General features: G+C 39.1%; 1 protein-coding gene and 1 long non-coding RNA gene across 3 annotated transcripts in view; one reads left to right on the forward strand and one right to left on the reverse strand.

Annotated features, from left to right (window-relative positions):
• The window catches only part of CALCR (calcitonin receptor), a 141,532-nt gene that overhangs the window by 25,057 nt on the left and 96,601 nt on the right, over positions 1–19,874 (reverse strand). For both annotated transcript variants that reach the window (XM_057504522.1, XM_036879261.2), the window contains 3 exons: positions 18,265–18,356; positions 10,628–10,754; positions 2,434–2,587 (listed from right to left, as the gene is read on the reverse strand). In XM_057504522.1, the coding sequence (XP_057360505.1) occupies positions 2,434–2,587; positions 10,628–10,754; positions 18,265–18,356 (373 nt within the window). The remainder of the gene's footprint in view (positions 1–2,433; positions 2,588–10,627; positions 10,755–18,264; positions 18,357–19,874) is intronic.
• LOC130684282 (uncharacterized) overlaps positions 8,419–19,874 on the forward strand; it is a 46,278-nt gene continuing 34,822 nt past the window's right edge. Inside the window, exon 1 of the long non-coding RNA XR_008998489.1 lies at positions 8,419–8,820. This is a non-coding gene — a long non-coding RNA (uncharacterized LOC130684282). The remainder of the gene's footprint in view (positions 8,821–19,874) is intronic.

Raw genomic sequence — 19,874 nt, forward strand, 5'->3', positions numbered from 1 at the left:
GTCTTAGGGCATAGTTTTCTTGGGCTAAATCTTCTGCTGTCCCACTTTCAGACTCTTTTCAAAGTATAGGTTATGTCTTCGTTCATGGCATTATACAGTTTAGGACCTATTCTCCTGTTTTAGTGTGAAAATAACTTCGAAAGGACAACAAAACATCCAGTAGAATTGCTCTACTCCATTAAGTTCTTTGGAGTTTGGGTGACACTTTTTTCTTAGGAGGTTATTTTGGTTGCAGTATTACTTCTTTCCTCCTGTTAAGTAGGGGTGTTAAGGAAACAAATACTGCAAAGGGCCAGCCCTGGTGAAGATTGTGGAAAAGACTTTTTCAGCTGCTCCCACCCAAAGATAATGCTGGTCTAAAGTGGCTTTCAAACACACCATCATGGCTGCATCTCAGTTTTGTTCTCGTGGTTGAGATTTGGTTCTTGATATTTGAATATTTGAATGGCAAGGAGTTTGGTGGCATTTTGGGTTGTGTGTGTGTGTACAGGAGTAGAGAGAGATTTAGCTCTGCCGTGCTAAAAAAATGAGTACATTTTAGAGCTATATTGGTTGGCTATCTGTGTTTCCAAACATCTGTCTATGGAAGTGCAAATCCTCCTCATCCTTTTAAATCGGTGATTCTATACTTGCCTCGCTGAGTGTAAGGTTCTTTAGGATTCTACTTGGATTATTCTCATAAAGCTTTAAGTATTTTCTGAGTAAGGAGGTTAAGGTATCCCATAACTATTTCACTTATTCTCATTGCCTTTTTTGATACAGCCGACCAGCTTTTTCCTTTTTATCCTTTGAATTGTTTATGTGTGTTAAGCTCCACTGAGCTGTGTGCAATGATGCCAGAGTTGTGTAACGAATTCACAATGACTTGGTATGGAAAGAATAAAATAAACTGTGCCTTCCAGGGTACCCTCATCTCTGCTGAATGTCACAGACAAGAATACATTTGTAGCCTTGTTCTTCCATGGAAAATTTCTTGAGTGTGGCAGATAGATGTTTTTGAATAGTCAAAACTGATACAAGGGAATAAATAAAGTAGATGAGACAGAAATGGTGTGAGTGAATGAGTGAGTGAGTGTGTGTGTGTGTGTGTGTGCACGTGTGTGTGTGCATGGCAGGCCTGTGGTGGGATGTTACTTTAAGGTTTTCTCTGCCTCATACATAACTCTCTTCTAAAACTGGTCCTGTCAGGAATCTACAGGATACAAATTAATCCCCCCAATAAAATTGGATCATTGCAGTAGAAATGAGTGATACTGGTCAAATGCTTTCCAGTGGAAGACCCACCATTACAGGATTATCCCATTGATAGTCATGTGTTTGGTTAAAACCCATGCAGTCCTGTTAAGTAGGGGTGTTAGGGAAACAAATACTGCAAAGGGCCAGCCCTGGTGAAGATTGTGGAAAAGGCTTTTCAGCTGCTTATATGATTGCCCAGACACATTTTTATACAATCGGTAGCAATGCCTGTTGAGCAGGGATTTAAAAACAAAAGTGAATGTTTTTAGATAGCCTTTGGATTATCCTCCCTCTTTATTAAATCTTTCCTCTTAACCGTGTTTTTAGAGGCTCCCCGCAGTGCCACATTAAAGCACAGGCTTAGTTGAGGCAACCCACAGTCCCTGCTCTAAGACTCATAGTGGCCCTGCTGTGTATGGAAGGACAGCTGTGGCTCAGTGGCCAGGATCCTCCTCTGGTGTGGGAGCTTCACGGGATGTGTCTTTTGTTGATAAGCAGCACATATTTTAATCTCAGGACTTTTTCCCATCTTACTGCCTCACTAGTGCTCCCCTTCCACCAGAGTGAGAGACTTTCAGCTGCTCTGGGAGAAGGGGACCAATTTTGGAGAGTCCTCCCTGACCGCAGTCAGGCTGTGCAGAAGCAGCCACAGCTTACATGACCCAACAAGAGGCTTTTCAAAGCCATGGCCAAGTGCTGTGATGTCAGGTAGGCTCCCGTTGGGGCCATGTGGTTATGCGTATTGCTCAGCTAGACTCCTGTCCTGACCTTTCACTGGAGGAGCGTGAATGGACTGATAGGAAGGAATGTTCTTGAAAAAAAGTGGAGCCAGGGTGGAGAAGACACAGGATTCAGAATATGAAAGTCTCTGCTCTGCAAACAGGTGGTAAATAAAACTGAGAGGAGCCTCATCAGATCTTCTCTCACCAGGACATGTTTTTGGCCCATTAGCTGGCTTTGTTTCCTGAAGACTTACAATCAGACCCATCCTTCTCCACACTTGCCCCTATGCTCACCTCCATCAGTGTGAGCTTGTTAAAGGGTTCCTATCAAGTGCTCTTGGAGACTGAACTCTCCCCAGCATCTGTGCCATCGCTCCTCAAAGGGCCTGTGCCCCTGACTGTTCTCTGAGAGCACAACTGGAGGACTATAAATACTCAGACAGAAGTTCAAAACTCAGCTGGAGAAACTACATACCCCAGCCCAGAAGATAATACCACCGCAGGTGTTGCTCCTCAGTGAACACGGCCACCACAATGAGGGTGTGAAGATAGATCCCTTCACAGAGCATCCAGAAATAATTGCACGCCATCATGTACTGGTGGAAAAAATGCAAAATCTTGCAGCTCACCTGTCAAAGAGAAATGGAGATACTCAGTGCAAGACTTCAGCAACGGTCTGACAGTGAACAGAGGGTAAATGCGACAGGATCCAGAGGACCTGCATTCAGCCTGCCAGGCAGTTTCCCCAAGCATCTATCAACATGTGCCACCCTCTCTATCCACAAGTCGGAGTGATGGTGCATAGATGATTAGTATTACATGTATCCAGGGCAATGAAAGCCTAGTCATCAAAACGTTCTTTTCCTGTTACATTCTGGTGACTTATATAGACCAGACTGGTTCATTTTCTGCAATGTGTCTGAGACCCATAATTTTTTAGAGCATCCAAGGATTTGTCACATGAGACAATGTGGAAGAGTAACTTCTATGGCCAATGAGAAGAATAACCCAGAAATTATTAATGGTGCCCCTGAAGTGCATTGATCTGTTGATGAGATCTCCTTAGTTAGTAAGGAGGAGAAAATCAGGTGATAAATTTCTCATGTTATGAGCCAGTGGCTATGTTGAACCCACTTGACATGAGTGATTTTGTTCTAATATGGGAGGCTTGGATTCTCTGTTGGGATCCAAGTGTTTGGTGTACAGGGATTCATATGGCATCCTTGCTTGGCACCCAGTGCATATATAGGAGCTGCACCTCTTGGGGCAATCAAATTAATTACATATATATTGTTATCTGTATTGAAATAATCATTGCTTACTTACACTGCATAACAGAACACCCCAAATTATTTCCTACTCACCATTAGAATAGGGTCTTTCATCTCGGTACTATTGATGCTTTGGACTGGATAATTTTTTTGGTGTGGGTCTGCCCTGTGCACTGTGGGGTGTTCAGCAATATTCTTGACCATAATACTTTGGACCATATCAAAGCCGCCAAGCTTATCTCTGCAAAGTTTTATTTTAAAGCAGAAATAAACTTTGCTGCAGGTTTGGACTAATCTCCAGTGACTAAGCATGATTGTTTACATTTCCCTGAAGCTTTTAAAAATGTATTCTCATCAGTTCAATTTAGCACAGAAGGACGGGTGCAAAGTTGTATTTACTCAAGCAAGGGAGGAAGAATTGCCAAGTCAATTTCTAGGTATTTTACTGGAAGGAAAAGACATTTTAAAAGACCCTGAATGACAAAGATTTATGGTTTATATTGGTTACATTTACCAGATTAATTTTTTAAATTAAATTTTACTTAATGGACATTTAGATTGCATATCGAGTGAACATATAATTACTTAAATATGTGTCTGCCTGATCCATCCTTCTGTGTCTGCTGTGTCTGCCATGCCACCTTTACCCCAACCCAATAACATTTATACAAAATGTGTGGGCGGTCCTGAGGCTGCTGGTCCATGGGCCATGCTTGGAGTGGATTTAGGGCACAGAAGGAGTTGCCTCAGTATCTGACTCCTGTTTTGGCTGCTCCTGGCCTTGCAGTGCTGATGATCCTGACCATCAAAGAGCCCAAGCCTACTGTTCCAGCAGACTCACAGGGCCATGGGATATGGCCTGACTCGGATTCCCATGTATACTAAAACCAGAGGAGGACTGCAGAGCTTTTTGTCAAGATGCCAGTGCAGTTGATAAACTAAGGGGGGAAAAGGCTCTCACATCAACTTGAAAACTGTCGACTTGTACAGTCTTTAAAGAGAGATGAAAGAAAAATCCCCTAGTTGAAAAGTCAGCATTAAACAACTTAGTAGCAAAGTGCTGCAGTCTTTCTCCAGAGGAATTTAAAGATGTAATGTTTTCAATTAAATGTGAGGCTGTTGTGCCATCCTGAGCTGATTTCTGATAACATCTCAGAGAAAATGAGCTTGAATCTGTGGAACTGTAGTTGTCATTCAGCGTGTTTAGGAGGGAAAAAAGCTCCATTTGAGAGGAGTGCACTGGAGGATGATCCAGAAACTGGCAAAGGGAAGTGTTCAGAAAACAAAGCCATACTAAAGAGAAAAGCAGGATACGTGCATGATGGAAAATGTGGCCTGCTGGAAATGCAGCAGGGGAATAAAAATTAAGAGCTTGCTATGCTCAAGGGTCTTTCTTGACGTGGGGTAAAGAGGACATTACCACTCTTCACTGGGGGTTTTCAAACCGTGACTGATTTAATTTTATAATCTCAGACCACAGCCCTTTTGGTTATTTGCGATTTACAAACTTCTGAGTATTCTGTATATTCTGCTTTTACTTTGAGTTGCTTTTAGATTTAAGCAGTGTTTTGCAAATACTCTGAGTTTCCATGTCACCTATGCTGTGTAACACAGAAATGAAACTGGGTGCCACAGTTCGAGAATGAGAAGTGCTTGCAGCCTAATGACAATGGCAATAGCTACAATACAAAAAACAATGACAGACTTTGAGAGCTGTTAGTGCCAGGCCCTATTTTGTGTATTGTAGGTGTATCCGTTCACTTAATCCTCACAAATGACTCTATGAGGAAGAGTGCTATTTATTATCTCCATTTTACACTTTAGGAAAGTGAGGCACAATGTGATTAATAACTTGCTCAGGATTACAGAATAATCTGTGAGTAAACAGAGAGCTAGGATTTCAGAGCCTGTGGTTTGGCAAGAACAATGTTGCAGTATTGGGAGCAATCCAGCTAAGCACAGAAAATACCAAGTTAACTGTTATTCCACAGCTTTCTAGCAATGAACTAACGTACCTCAAGGACATGTACAAAAGCCCTTGTATCTCAACTGGAGACTTCTTGAGAAAGAACAGATCTGTAAGAAGGTCTGCACTAAATCCATGATAGTTTTCTCCAAGTAGGGGAAACTAGCTGCAAATATGGAGATGAAGACTTGCTGCATAAACCGTGTCACAAGATACTGTTTATTAGTCACTGATTTCCTGTGCAGAGACCTCCCAGACTGGCCAGATGAGACAAACTGGCCATTGGATTGATGTTTATAGCTATTTTATGAATAAATTCTTCAAATCCATAATGGGAAAGTGGTTGACTATAAGTAATAAATTTTGAAAAGAAATGAAGAGATCCTCTATACTTCTCTGCAGCATATGATCTTGGTTAAAATAGCATTTATTGGTTTTGACATGTAAGTAAAGTGAAGTAGCATAAATGACCAGAGTGGGATACTTCATTCTCTCTTGCCATGACTTGGCATTTATTCTCTTGGCAGTGTCCCTCAAATCCATCATACTGTTTCATTCCTAATCAAATTTCTTCCACAGGCTACCAAAAGGGACAACTCCCATCTAGTTTTATCTGTCACTGATCTCTCAACTCAGCAACCCTGCTGTCCCTGTTACCTCCCTCACACTCACGTGCCCTCTCTTGCTCTGGCCTCCTCTGGGCTGGGCAGAAGCAGTCCAGATTCTACCCTGTGTTTCTTGAGTCCCTAGGGCCTCTGTGCTGAGCATCCATTCCCAGCTGGTCTTCCTGTGACTAGGATGAAGTTCTGACATAGTCTGGTGGCTCGATTGTCCCAAACAAATGAGAATTTTAAAAAATTCACTTTATTCTTTAGACCCTGAGACTCATTTGACTTTATATAAATAAGAAGCTATAGAAAATGTGGCCCGATTACTTTGGCTTTTTGAGGTGCAGCGTGTTTGGTTTCCCAGTAAAAACTAATCTCCCTGTATTGTCCCTTTCAGAGCAGATAAAAAGTTCAGAGAGACATTTCTTTCTAGAAAATGACAAGTGTGTACTGCCAGCTTCCTGCAGATGAAGCAAGAACCATACTTTCAGTTCTGCCTCCTGACTCTACATGAAGATCATCAAATAAGCAGATAGAAAAGAAAATGGCATTTGAGATATTATGGAAATGAAATGCTCAAATGACACAAGTGACAATAGGCAGTTTCCGCATCACTCCGTCAGCTGGGGCTCTACTTAGTCCTTATTTCAGCTGTGAGTTATTTTGAATTTAACTTAAAAAAAAAAGAATGAGAAGGAATAAGATCCTCTCCCTTGTTATTACAGGAGAGAATCTGCCTAACCAAAAAACTTCCAAGGGAAGAAACTGACCACCTTGGCAGGTAAAGGACACCAAACCCTCAGGGACTCCCTACTGAGGGGTGGGGACACTGTTTTCTTTTGCTCCCAACAAAATAAACTCTTAGGGCAGTAGCGCGACAGCAGTTGGGGTGAGGCAGCCTCCTTCCACAAGAAATGACTTTCTTTTACAATATCCTCTTGGGTAATGGGAAGGAAAATCTTCCTGCCTCTTAACTGCTGATTCAGTGACCTGAGAAGTGGATCAAAATTTAAAACACAACCCAATTCTGCCTTTAATTTGCTGAAGAGAGAAAGGGTCTTTACACAGTATGTATTCTGTTTTTTTTAAAATGAGACACAAGCTTGAATCACGGATAGGTGAAGTACTGACGATGTGCTTTAACTTACGACTGGTTATGTGTTTGATGCTGCATTTTCAGCCAGTACTGATAGATTGACAATGTCCAATAACTGCCCTTGTAAAATTTCTCGTGATAGTGCTGTTTTTGGTCTCTTCTTAGGGTTTTCTTCATTTTCTCCACTCCTCTTCGCTATGGAGAATCTTCAATGTAATGTTTTTGGGAATGTTGGTTTTTCAAGACAAATGTGATATTTAAAATAATTCATTTAAAGTGTAAGTGTTGAATATATAATTTTGCACGTGGCTGTAATATGTTGACCACATGATTCTCTTTATTTGTATACTATTGAGTCTGTCCCTTTAGAGGTGGAGAACTTTACTCCAGGGAAGGATGGGGCTTTCCTAGTGAAATTTAGTTAAATTTTTTCTAGTTCTCATTTATCCCTTGTATATTCAAATGTATTTCAACAGGGAAATCTATTCTTTCTTGATGCCTGAATTTATAGTATCAACTGCAAGTCACTTTAATAGGGCAGAATATGCATTTTCAAGGTGAGATGCACCACAAATTCCAAGACCTGTGTCTCTCTTGGAAATAGTAAATAAGCAGTTTCAAGGATGAATAACATGTAAGATATGTCTCCTCGCGGGTTTCCCCCTGCCCTTTATTGAATGAGTTTTGTTTGCCTAGAGAGAGCAGCCCTGTATTGTTTGCCCATGGAGGGTCGGATGAGAGGTTCAACAAAATCACTGGGAAACAGGGACTGTATCCCAAGAAAGGAAGCAGTAAAAACAAACGGCCTACTTTATTTTTTCCTTTGGGGCAAGTGTGTGCTTCACAATTTACAAACATGAATTAATTTGTGTCATCGTAGTCATTTGTTTTCAGCCTCTACCATTTATATGTGTTTGGTGAGAAGCATGTGTTTCCAAATTTTGTCCTGTGGAAGAAACAGACCATTTGGAATTGTGAAAGGGGCACAGTGTGTTGGCACGTTTCCATTCCCTGTGTACCATTTTAAGTGGCTCGTTATTAGTGGTTTATTCTAATTTTGTTTACCCTCAAAGGGAAGGAGGTTTCTCATGCAGGTACACAGACTTATTGTCCGTTTGTTTTCCATTAAACACACACACTTTGAAATAGGTACATGACTGAGCCTCCCAGGCATCGATGCAGGACACAGGAGTCGTTTCCCTGTGAGACTTGGCACCATCCTAGGGATTGCGAAGGGAATGTAAAAAATAGATATTTTCCCCAAATTATGTGAATTTTATTCAGCCTGCAAACTAAAATGTGAGTTTTGGGTGCTCAGTAAACACTGGATTGATTTGATTATATTAAACCTTTCAAGACGTTTAGAGTTTTCCTTAGGAAGTTTGCTTTTGTATAGCAAAAAATAGCAAGTCTGGTAGGTCAATAATAGATTGGTTGGGAGAATTAGATGCTAGTCATAACATAAATATAAGCTTTTTTCCTGGTTTTCAAAAACTTAGGTCACTTCGAGAATCTCTAATGTGTGAGAGAGTCACCCTCACTCCTCTAGACCCAGAAGAAAGCTTCCTGTTAATTTCTCTTGTCCCCTACACTCACATTCTCCCAGGAAATCCCCCGGAAATAGGGGCTGAACCAGGTCCCTAGACAGCTGCTTACAGGTTTTATTAAAGGTTTCTAGGCAATAAGGGAGCTGCAAGGCAGAGCTAGACTGGCTTGTCAGCGGCTTCAAGGCAGCCTCTGCAGGGTGACTGGAAGCATCCATGAGCAGGTCTGCCCCTGAAGTACCCTGTGAGAGTGAAGACACGCAGCGATGAAAACTCTGAGACCGTCCAGAGTGCAGAACAGAGTAACAGATGGGTTGGGAAAGCCAAGTGCAGAGATCTTGGAAGTCAGCCCCTGGGCAAGGGCTAGCAGCATCCCAGTGAGCAACTGCTTGCAATATTATGCCCTTGGGAATTTATAAAAGCTTTATGTTTCTTTTGGGACCCCAGCACAACCTCTTGGAAGTAAGCAGGGCAGTTTTTATTATTTTCATTTGATGGATAAGTTTAGGTAGCTTCTATAATTCAATAACAAACTCAGAAAGATCCTGAATTTAGACTATTTCAGGAAAGAATGATGGTGGGCTGGTGGTATGACATGTGGGTGTGAGTCTATTCGGGAATTTACAATAGGCATAATTTGACTGACCGCTGATCCCAGTGTTGATTATTTAATGACTGAAGTGCCATTTCTTGGCCTACTCCATACAGACAGCAATTTTTTCAGGGTGTCCACACTTAGTGTGAAGAGGGAAGCCAAAACTTTTGAGTCTTCTCTACTGATAGATGCTTAGTTAATTGATTCTACATCTATTTTAAACTTGGTGGTCAGGGAGGGGGGTCAACTGCTCTAATTAAATGTAATGTATATGTTCAACTATGGACACCTATCACTTTGGAATGGCTGAGCCTACTTCTTTAAGAAGGTATCTTCCTAAGGAAGTACATCAAGACAATCAAGAGCACCATGTGGTACAGAGGAGAGAGGTCTGGGTTTGAATCCCTTCTCTATCCACAGTACGGAGATCACATGGCTTCACTGAACCTCAGTTTACTCAGTTAATAATGGGGATTATGTCTACTGTTCTCTGGGGGTGTGTGAAGATTAATTGAAATGAGATTACTTTTATTAAAATCAGTTGACATTAAAAAAGAAAACTTATTAAGGTAAACCCATTCTGTAGGTACGTCAGGACTTGTGTCAAATAGCAGATGCCATGGTTTAAAAAGACAGATCATAATGCCTTCCTGGATATATTCACACTGCAAAAATTATTAACACTGTGGATCCGTCAGAAGCCAAATAAAGCTGCTTTCCCATGCCATGCTGCTGTCACACAGGATGAATGCTCTGGGCAGATTTCACGCATTTTTGTCATTGGGCTGGCAGAGCTGTCAAATGCCAGTTTTGAAAGATGAGGCTATCTACAGTTGCTTGCATAACATAGGTCAGCAGGGAAACAAAAACAAAAATATCCCTTGGCCATTCATTGTGTGCTAGAAAGCTTCTGTTGGTGCTCTCAAATGCATCCCTCCTGCTCCCACTGTCCTGGGCCCCTAGCAACAGATCTGCACATGTCCTTCAGGGCTTCCTCGGCCTCCGGTTTCTAGTTGAGCTCAGATAATGGAGACCATCAGCAGAGACTAAAAGATGAGAGGAGTGGGAATTAAACCCGTTTTCAAGTTGTGCAGACAAAGAACATGATAATATTTATATGGCTTACTAGAGTAAATGCATGACTACTCATAGCTGGAGTGACTGGCCCAAGCCCAGCCCGGTGCCGGAATGCTGAGGGGATTAATATCTGTAACCCATTAATGTCACATTGGGTCCACAGGAAGCATTTCCTTAGTACACGTAGTATTGTCCATGTTCACAGATATGCTCAGTAAACTTCTAATAGATGTTAATAAATTTTTCATTACTGACAAAAACTTATGATTTGTTATATAATTCTTATTTGGTTATGACTGATTTATTCCCAGCCCTTTACTGTAGCATCTAAAAGTTATTTCCAAAATGACATAGAAATAATATGCCTTGCTGAATGAACAAGTGAACTGTAAAAGTAAATATAAAAGTACACATGTAAACAGCTGCTTAAGGCAAACAGTAACACCACATTCACTGTTTACAGGTACTAGACACTTAAAAATACAATTAAAAACAAATCCTGCAGTCCTTACCGGATCCCTTCTCACGAGCTCTCCGTTGGGCACTACTTCAACCAGGTGGATGATGATAATCATAGAATTCAGGATGTAAGTCAGAAACATGTTCTTGTGCAGGGTTACCCTTTGGCAGCCAAGGCTCCTGGAAGAAAAAGAAGCATTAAGCAATGCCAAAATGTTGAAGTACCTAGAAAAAAACCCATCTGGGGACTATTTTTATTATTTCCTTCAGCAGTAGATGAGAGAACCTATAGAAATAAAGAGCTGGTGTCATGCTAAGACTCATTACTACTTTTCTGGCTGATTTTTAAACAAAGTTTTCCAGTCACAATAGCTCATTGTTTTCAGTCTTCAGGGTGACTTCACACAATAACTGAGCGTAAGTGATAAAATCACTTCTAATTATAATACATGTCATGAAATTAATTAAGAGAAGAGCTCTTATAAGAGAAACCATCAGGGTTTGGAGAGTGCTTCAGATGAGCAGCCGGCTGTTCACTGATGTACCCAGGCAGAAATCGTGTGGCACACGAGAACAGAGCGTGAGTCAGAACCAAGGCCGCCTGTGACTGGGTATTGCCTCCGTGTCCTTAACCCATCGCATGCACAGACTTTATCAAATCTGTGCTATCCTCTCTTTTGCAGTTTCTTCTGACATTTTCTCATTTCTCATATTCCAACTGGAATCAAGCCTGTGGTTCCTTCTTTCCAGATCTTCCTGATGGTGGAGCTCAGACACAGGCAGAGAATTCTAAATAGGTCTGATCTCATTATGAGGCATATTGTGGTTTAGATCCGGTAAGACCTCTCCAAGTCCTGCAGCTCAATGGTATAGCCATTTCCTACCTTTTAGGTACTAAGCAGTATGTTGGATGTTTTCATCCCTTTCTCCTCCACTTCAAAAACGTGCACATGTGTATTTGTGTGAAGCTTCACATAAATAAATATTAGTTTGAATATCCTATTTCACTTTTTGGTGTAAAGGGAAAAAAACTGCAGGGTGGCTATAACAAAATTGGAACAATTATCCCAGATCAATAAAAATCTTGTATTTACCACATTTGATCCAGTCAAAAATGTTTAGTTAATGTAAAAACGTAAAACCTTCAGCTAATGATGCCCATTATTCATCACATTATTAGTTCTAAAAAATCCTCATGGAATAAAGTGAGAATCCCAGGAATTTTGAAAAGGAAATTCTGGGGAAAGATGAGCTATGAGAATGGTCTGGGTTTACTTACAAGGCTTCCCTGTATTTCCAAATGAAAGGAAAATTACTTGTCAATTATCTGTAGTAAAAAGTAAACTGCAGTAATGAAGGCATCTGTTAGAGCATATTTTGATTATTGTAGCTACATTTTGCAACTTTTCAGAAAGCACAAACATTAGTAAATAGTTACTACAGAATATTTTAAAGTTCTCAACTTGCTGAGTAGAGATAGAATGCAGAAATTAATATCTAGGAGGCAGCCTATCGTAAAGATAGGGTTTGGAGAAGAAGTCTCACACACACACACACACACACACTGCCATGTGCTACCTTATTTGGCAGCAGTAAGCTGAACCTAATTGTTATAATAGCACTATCTAAGTATGTTGCACATTTAAGGCTGCAAAAAAAAAATTATGTGGAATGCGTACCCATTTGTACTGCATACACTCTTCCATATTGCAAGTGCCACATTTAGCGCTGTTAAATCTGTGACCTGCCATTTTCCATGTAGTCATAATAACATTTTATAATAATTCTCACTAGGAGGCAAATATCTCAGGTCTCATTATTGGATTCAGTCTGGCTTAAATGACAGTTGACATTGTCCGGAGCCAAGGGGTGCAGATAAATGCACCATGCAATGCTGCTATTCCTGGTTTTCTTTTGATCAGGTGGAGTTCAATAATCTGCTGATGTACATTAGCTTCAAGGATGGCTAATGTTCAATCCCCTTTGTAAACCAGAACCACCATGAATAAAATATACTCCCTCCACCTCCAGCTTACTCTCTGGCCCTTGTATCTGCTTTTATTCCCCCCTTCTTAACACTAATCACCTTCTGACATAAATACTGGTTTATCGCTTGTTATTATCTCCTTTTCTCTCATTAGAATGGAAGTCACTAAAGGAATTTGTTCTGTGCTCCTCAAACAGTGTCTGATGCACTGTGGGGATTAATGCCCATTTCTTTAAATTAAAAATCTTTATACAGGAACAATTTTCTTCTTCGAGCTGTGACCACTACATGGTTTTCTAGTACATCAGCGAATTACATTAAATGCTAGATGATTTCATTTCTTATACTTTGTATCATACTGAACACTTGCCAAATTCTTAATACAGGTATTAACTAACCATTATTGGACATTATCCTGTTGAACACTAGCTAAAACCTCTATAGAGTACTGTATACAGTACATAAAGAGATAACGATGGTTTACAGCTGGATAAACTGTTAGCCTCCAAAGGAAGAATATGACTAATGCATGAGTTTCTGTTTCATAAGAGTTTCAATATAATTTCTGCTTATTGAGTTTTAAAATTTTTATTGCATTTACTTGATGACATTTACACTCAGCTTTTTTAACCGAGTTAAAGGTACTTTAAATTTATTAATATTCATTCAATAACCCAGCACATATTACTGTGTACCCGCTATGATTCAGACCTTCTGGTAGATGCTAGGGATACATGGATGAACAAAACAGACACCTTCTGCCTTCAGGGACCTTATATACCATGTGACTGTTTATTTACTCTTACTAGGATACCTCTTCTGAAGGAGATATATAGGATGCTAAAGAGGATTACCTGATCTTAACCTAAGAAATTACGTGTTTAATTGTTCTCAAATACCTTGTTGCTTGAATGAACATGAGAGATGCTGACAACCTTTTCCTGTCAGATCTGAAATATTTTAAGTAGAAACAGCACCAGCCTGTTTGTAGCTATACTTCTCTCCTCTAGATCAAAAAAGAAAAAAAAGGTATTTAAATGGTAGGACATTGCTAACTCTTTGAGTGATAGGGAACCATATAGATTCTCCAACATAATTACTTCTGACTTGCCCCAACCAAGGTGTCACTCAAATGTGAAGAAGAGTTAACAATTTATTTCAGTATGAATCTCAAGAAGTCATACTTAAAGGGTAAATGTCATTTTCATGGTTTTAGTTTACCTGGTGGAAATCTTTAACGCTTAAAAATTTGTTTCAAGTTCTTGATCCCCTATGCGTGTGTGTGCTTTTGGCGAGCTTGTCATTGTATGAGAAGGCATTTAATATTTGCCTTTAGTTTTGCAAATTGCATGAATTAGTTTGATATCATAGGACAAGGAACAGCAGTATTCAGTCCTTTATAAGACAGTGTAATTATAGTCACATTCAAAGCAAACAAGGAAAGTAGCAAGTAATGAAACAAGTAAATGTTGTTATGATTTGGGGGCACAGGAGGATATGCATTTGGAATAACTGTTGCAGTTGGAACAAGCAAAGTCATATCTTCCAGTGTATCTCTGTTTTCCTTTACCTAGTCTCACCTTGTTCACCAGGGGCAAGGGAAGTGAGGGGAGCAGAGGGGATGTGGAATGGATGGCATGAAGGCTCCTAGAAAAATTCAGGACACAATATATTTTACAGCTTTCCTGTCTGACAGGGGACTTTATACCTCTGGATTTAGCACAAAATCTTTATCTGTAGGGAACTCCCTTTCAATCGTAATTCTTGCTTCTTTTCCTGTTACTACTCTACTAGAGTGAACAGTACACCAAGGTATGACCAGCAGTTACCTTTGGTGTCCTGTCATGTCCAGGGTGGGTTGGAAGAAAGGAGGCTATCACTGGTGCCCTTGATTTAACAGAGGAATAGGAGGGCAGGCAGAGTTGTGAAGTAGTGGATACTGTACAAGAGCAAGAGCTACCTGTGCATGCAACATGCAGAAGTGAGAAAATAACAAGGAATACTGAGTGGGCAGCAGAGGAACCAGCATTCCTTCTGGAGGCCCAGTGGAAACCCTCCTTTTTTGCCTATGTGGCCAAGCCAATGTCATGAAGACACTTCCCATCTTACAGGATAGATCTCTATTAACTTTCAGGCAAGAGTAATTAATATTTAAAATATTTAACCATCAGTAAGGCATTGGTGTCAAGAAATCAAAGGGGATGTTAATGAACATTCTTGTACTTTCTTGAGAAAAAACAGTGGAGATATTTCAGTATTTAGGATTATTCCACAGAAATGTAAATTGACAAATTAAGTGGAACAGATGGGATAAGTGAATTTATTGCAAACTTGCACAAAATGTTTAGGAAACGAACACAAATAAATGTCCGCTTATGTGATTTTCTTAAGCCAGTCTTCCCTAAGAGTATCTTAGTTCTCTTCTTGACCTTCGTTGTTGGCCATCTAGTAGTGAGGAGCCTTGTTGAACTAATTTGATGTTTCTATTTAATCCCTCTCCTATTATTGCTTCTATTTTTCCTGCAAAAGTCCCAAACCAAATAGCATCCTGAGGAGGCTGTCTTCAACCTTGAACAAGTGGATCCGAACTAACCTGTGTATCATCCTGAATGTTATTTTAACTCTGCTACTTTTGTACAGTTCAGATCTTTAGTATTGCTTTTTCTATTATTTAAATCACTGAGAAATGTTTTCTCTATCTTGAAGAGGGACTAGAAGCTCAGTCTTCTTTTTAAAATAACAAAGACTTTATATACATTTCTACTTTCATTTTCTGATAGCAAGGGAGCATGATCCTTACTTGTTTCAGAGTTACATTAGCTCTGCCCTTTACCTTTCCCTGCATGCTCAGAATAAAATCACATTAAGATGAGAGGCGTGCCTCAATGATCTCATTCTGAGTAACATCCCAGGATTTTTAGCAGCAAAGTATTGGCTGTTCTATAGGCTCCCATATATTCAGTAGCTGAAATCCCTCTGCAGGCCTTCACCTGCTGGCTTGAGGAGAACCCCTGCTGGGTTAGTCCTTTTTTTATTGACTCCATAAAGCACTTTTTATGAATGCAGAGTGAGATTTCAGTGGGATGGTCATGAATGGGGCACTAGGTCTCAGAAGTGGAGGTGGGTGTAATTGCTTATTTTGGTTTCATGAAAGTTTTTAGCAAATTGTTTAGATTTTGCAAAATAACTCAATCCCGGGAATGTAGAATTAAGCAAGAGAGTGAGGATTATTTTTTGCTCACGTTTCACACACAAATGATGCCATTTAAGTGCATAAATCCTAGGACCTTCCATTGTTATGTGCAGGAAAGACCTTAAGGGTGATGGAGAGTATTTGAAAACAATTATGGAAAAATGTTGCTAATTTAGAGATAAAACCCAATGACAGATCAGAGTTACCTTGTATTTTTCACATCACTTTTAATATTGCTGAAATGCAAGAGTAGAGAAAAAATGGGAAGAAGCAGAACTATATTTTAATTTAAAGAAAATAGATGCCCTTGATATTTTTAGTTTGGGTAGGTTTAAGGTAAGATTAAGAGCAAGTATACAAATCTGATATGACTTATTTCAGGTCTGAATTTTTGCACCTCAGTGTGTGTGTTTTTCCTTTCCTAGTCATAGCCTGTTAGGTGCTCTGGCTAACCAGACATTTCACTTATGTTTCCCCATTACTATTTTCAGATTATAAATCAGCGTTGTTTCTTCTCCTAAGATTTAAGTTGCTGTATGGTGCGTTCTTGGAATTGAGAGACCACAGGACGAAATGAGGTGCTTCCTAAGCAACCTGTCTTTACGCTCCACTCCCTCTGAAGTTTGACTAGATTAATTTTCTTCTGGGACTAACGAGTTGAGAAATATTTTACTTTGCCATGTCCTGCACTTTTAAAAAAGCACCCATCTTCGCTGGCTTAATGTAGAAATGATTGTTGAAAAACATTCTTTCTGCATATTTTGTTCTCACACCTTTTTACTCTTTTACATGACTGGAGAAATGAAGAGCTAAGGAAGGCCCCTGGACATTTTTTATCTTTAAAGTCCTGCATTCATTTATTAGTTGCACCATTACAAATTCGGGGGCTTTTGCTTTCAATTTTGTTATGGTTATATTAAAAAAACTTAAAGAATAGACTTTTTGTGGCAGACTTTTAAATCAAAGTTGTATGAGAGCCATGCTGATGTATTTATTCACCGTGGTCAAGTCAGTTGAAAAATGAACAGCCATTCCAAGATTAATCATGTTATGTGTTTACTGTGATATATTCTGATCATTATAATTGAAAATACTCCTCTATTCTAATTCTAGTAGTTAATCCCTCATGTCCTCTTGCTTTGTTTATGTCTTTCTCCTGTTAAATTACATATGGAAGGAACTCATTCTCTGTTTATTTATTATTTCCTATTCAGCAAACAAAATAATTACTATTCAGTCATACTGCTTGGTCAATATAAGAATCTTGACTATAAAACATACAGACATAATATAATATGGAATTATGGTATTAGATGTAAACAGATTTGCAAAGAATTGAGGAAAAAATAATACTAGTTTTGTTAAGGGTGTGTTTATAGGTGATTTTCCTCTTGGTTTAATTTTCTTTAGTATTATGATAATATTTTAACAAAAGTTAAATTAAGATTCTATTACTCTCTATATGAATTGTTGCACATTTAATGAGATATCACATCTTTAAAGTGTGGAGGATTATTTGTAGTTTGGGCCTATGAAGGAGCTTCCCTTCATCATTTGTATAATACCACTACAACTAAAAAGAAGTGCTAGTGGGCAGAGGCACCATGGTCATGCAGAAGTCAGAATTCTCATGGAAGAGTGATGTAGTCCCTCCTGCCTTTGCTTTAAAGAAATTTCACTAAGTAGAGGACATGTTTTTAGGACCAGATATAACACATACATTATTCTATCTCACATACATTATGAAATCACTCCTGAAAATACAGAATCAATGTTTAAATCCTCTGTTATGGAGAAATCAGCATCGATACCGACTTTTTTTCATTTTGCCATAGATAATGCAGTCAAGTGTGTAGAAATAGCCTCAGAATAGAAATCCTCACTGGAATTTTATTCCTCACAATGTCTTAGAAGATAACTGCAGTGCACTGTGCTAGGTTTGCAAGGGCAAAAAATCAACCCTTGGCAACAAGCTATCTTTTCCCAGAAATTCTCTTTGATCCTGGCTGAGTGCATCAAGGCCAGAAGGAGAGTCACCTTCCTTCTCTGGCTAAACACTGTCATGGCCTCACCAGTCCCAAGTCTTCTGACCAAATCCACTGTGACGGAGCATGTAATTAAGCAGGGTGCATTTGCACTTGTGGCCATCGCCTCTGTATTTTAGAGTGGGTAAGAGAAATAGGAGGATCCTCTCCTCAGTACTTCATGGAAACTTAGCCAAGGTAAATGGGACCTTTACCATGTGTACTTCCGGGCGCACAGGATTGTTTTGTTTTGGGAAGGAGGCATATTGCCTTTGAAAATTATATGAATCCATACAATTTTCCTCAACAATAGTGTTAAAAAGCGTATTTTGATTAATTTAATTTTTCTCATCACTTCATGACTTCCAATGTTGCATGTCTTTTGTGATTTGCAGAATTTCCAGACCCAACCACTCTTGCAGACTTCGCCACTTATTTCAGTACCTAAAGGAAAAAATAAAAAGCAGCTGCTGTGAGGGTACTTACTTGAAAAACACGAAAACCCCCAGAGAAATCACCAAGGTGAAAATCGACATAGAATGGCCCACAATAGCCAGATAATACAGAATGTATGCATTCTGGGGGAGGAAGAAGAACAAGAGAGTTACAAAAACAAATAGGTGGATAAATGATTATAGAAGAGGAAAATAGTTTCTCTTTTTAAACATCAGTGTAGATCAACAACTGTTTTTCTCCTTTAAAAAAAATCTTCTAAAATTGTAACAAATACTTCAGAGAATTAAATCATATCGAATTATAATAAATTGGACTAACAGGTTGAATATTATAAGATTATCAGTTACACTAGAATATGCATGACATGGGAGTAAGAACATAAGACTGGATTCATCAGAACTGTTCTCTACTCAGTGTTATCACTAAGTCTTTGTGTGACCCTCATAACTCAGTCCCTTCACCTCTCTAGACCTCAGTAGTCCTCATTTGTAAAATAATTTGTTTGGAATAAGTTATTTTTAAAGCAATTACATGCTGCTCATAGAAACACCATTAAATACTGGAATAGAGAAATACTGGATATAAAAGGATGGGAAAAGATAACCCAGGAAAGTGCCAAGTATAAGAAAACTGGTGTAATATTGTACATATGCATGCAGATGTTAAGTCAGGAAGATACAAAAATTTTAAATTTCTATGCACATAATAATATAAACCCAAGATACATATGCATAGAGCAAAAACTGATACCTCCCTAGTAACTGATAGAACACACAGACAAAAAATCAAGTTATAGAAGATTTGAACAACATGATTAGCAAATTTCGCTAATTCACCTATAATAAACATTGCATCCAACATCTGCAGAGTACCCATTCTCTGCAGGTACACAAAGAAAATTTATCCAAATTGATGTACACTAGTCAGTAAAGCAAATTTCAGCATATTTCAAATAATTAAATCTTAAAGAACCTCTTCTAGAAATCATTAATAAAATGATAACTTAAAGAACACCCTCATATTGTTGAGAATTTGACTACTGTATCAAAGAAAAACCCGTAATAGCATACCAAAACTTTTTATATACAGATGAAGCTTTACAAAGAGGGAAATTTAAAGACTATAATTCATCTATGAGAAAAGGAAGTGAGAAATCAGTGATCTCAATTTCCATTTAAAAAAGCCAAGAAAAACAAAATTAATCTCAAAGCACGTGCATGAAAGGGAATAGTAATGATAAAGAGAATTAAAACATCATGGGAAGACGTATTCTATAGAGTATCATGATTTATCATAAATCTACTGCAATCATGCAGTGGGCTGTTGGTTCAAGGAGAGGCAAACAGACCGATGTGATCCAGGGTCCAGAAGCATGTCATGAAATGTGGTCAGAATCACAGTGACCCTCAGAGCAGAAGGGAAAGGGAGGTCTTTCCAATTAATGTTGCTGGGTCAACTGAGTATCAATATGGAAAAAAGTGACAGTGGATCCCTAATTCTAATTTTCAACAAACTGAAATGCATGTTCTAAACTGAAAAGCAACAGCACCTTTGGGTGTGATCTTTGGTCATCTGTGGACATAGGTGCAGGCAGATGAAGGTCTCTGGTGCGTGAATGGTGAAGGTACTGTTGGAAAATT

The sequence above is a fragment of the Manis pentadactyla genome, chromosome 7, assembly GCF_030020395.1.
Source record: "Manis pentadactyla isolate mManPen7 chromosome 7, mManPen7.hap1, whole genome shotgun sequence".
Lineage (NCBI taxonomy): Eukaryota > Metazoa > Chordata > Mammalia > Pholidota > Manidae > Manis > Manis pentadactyla.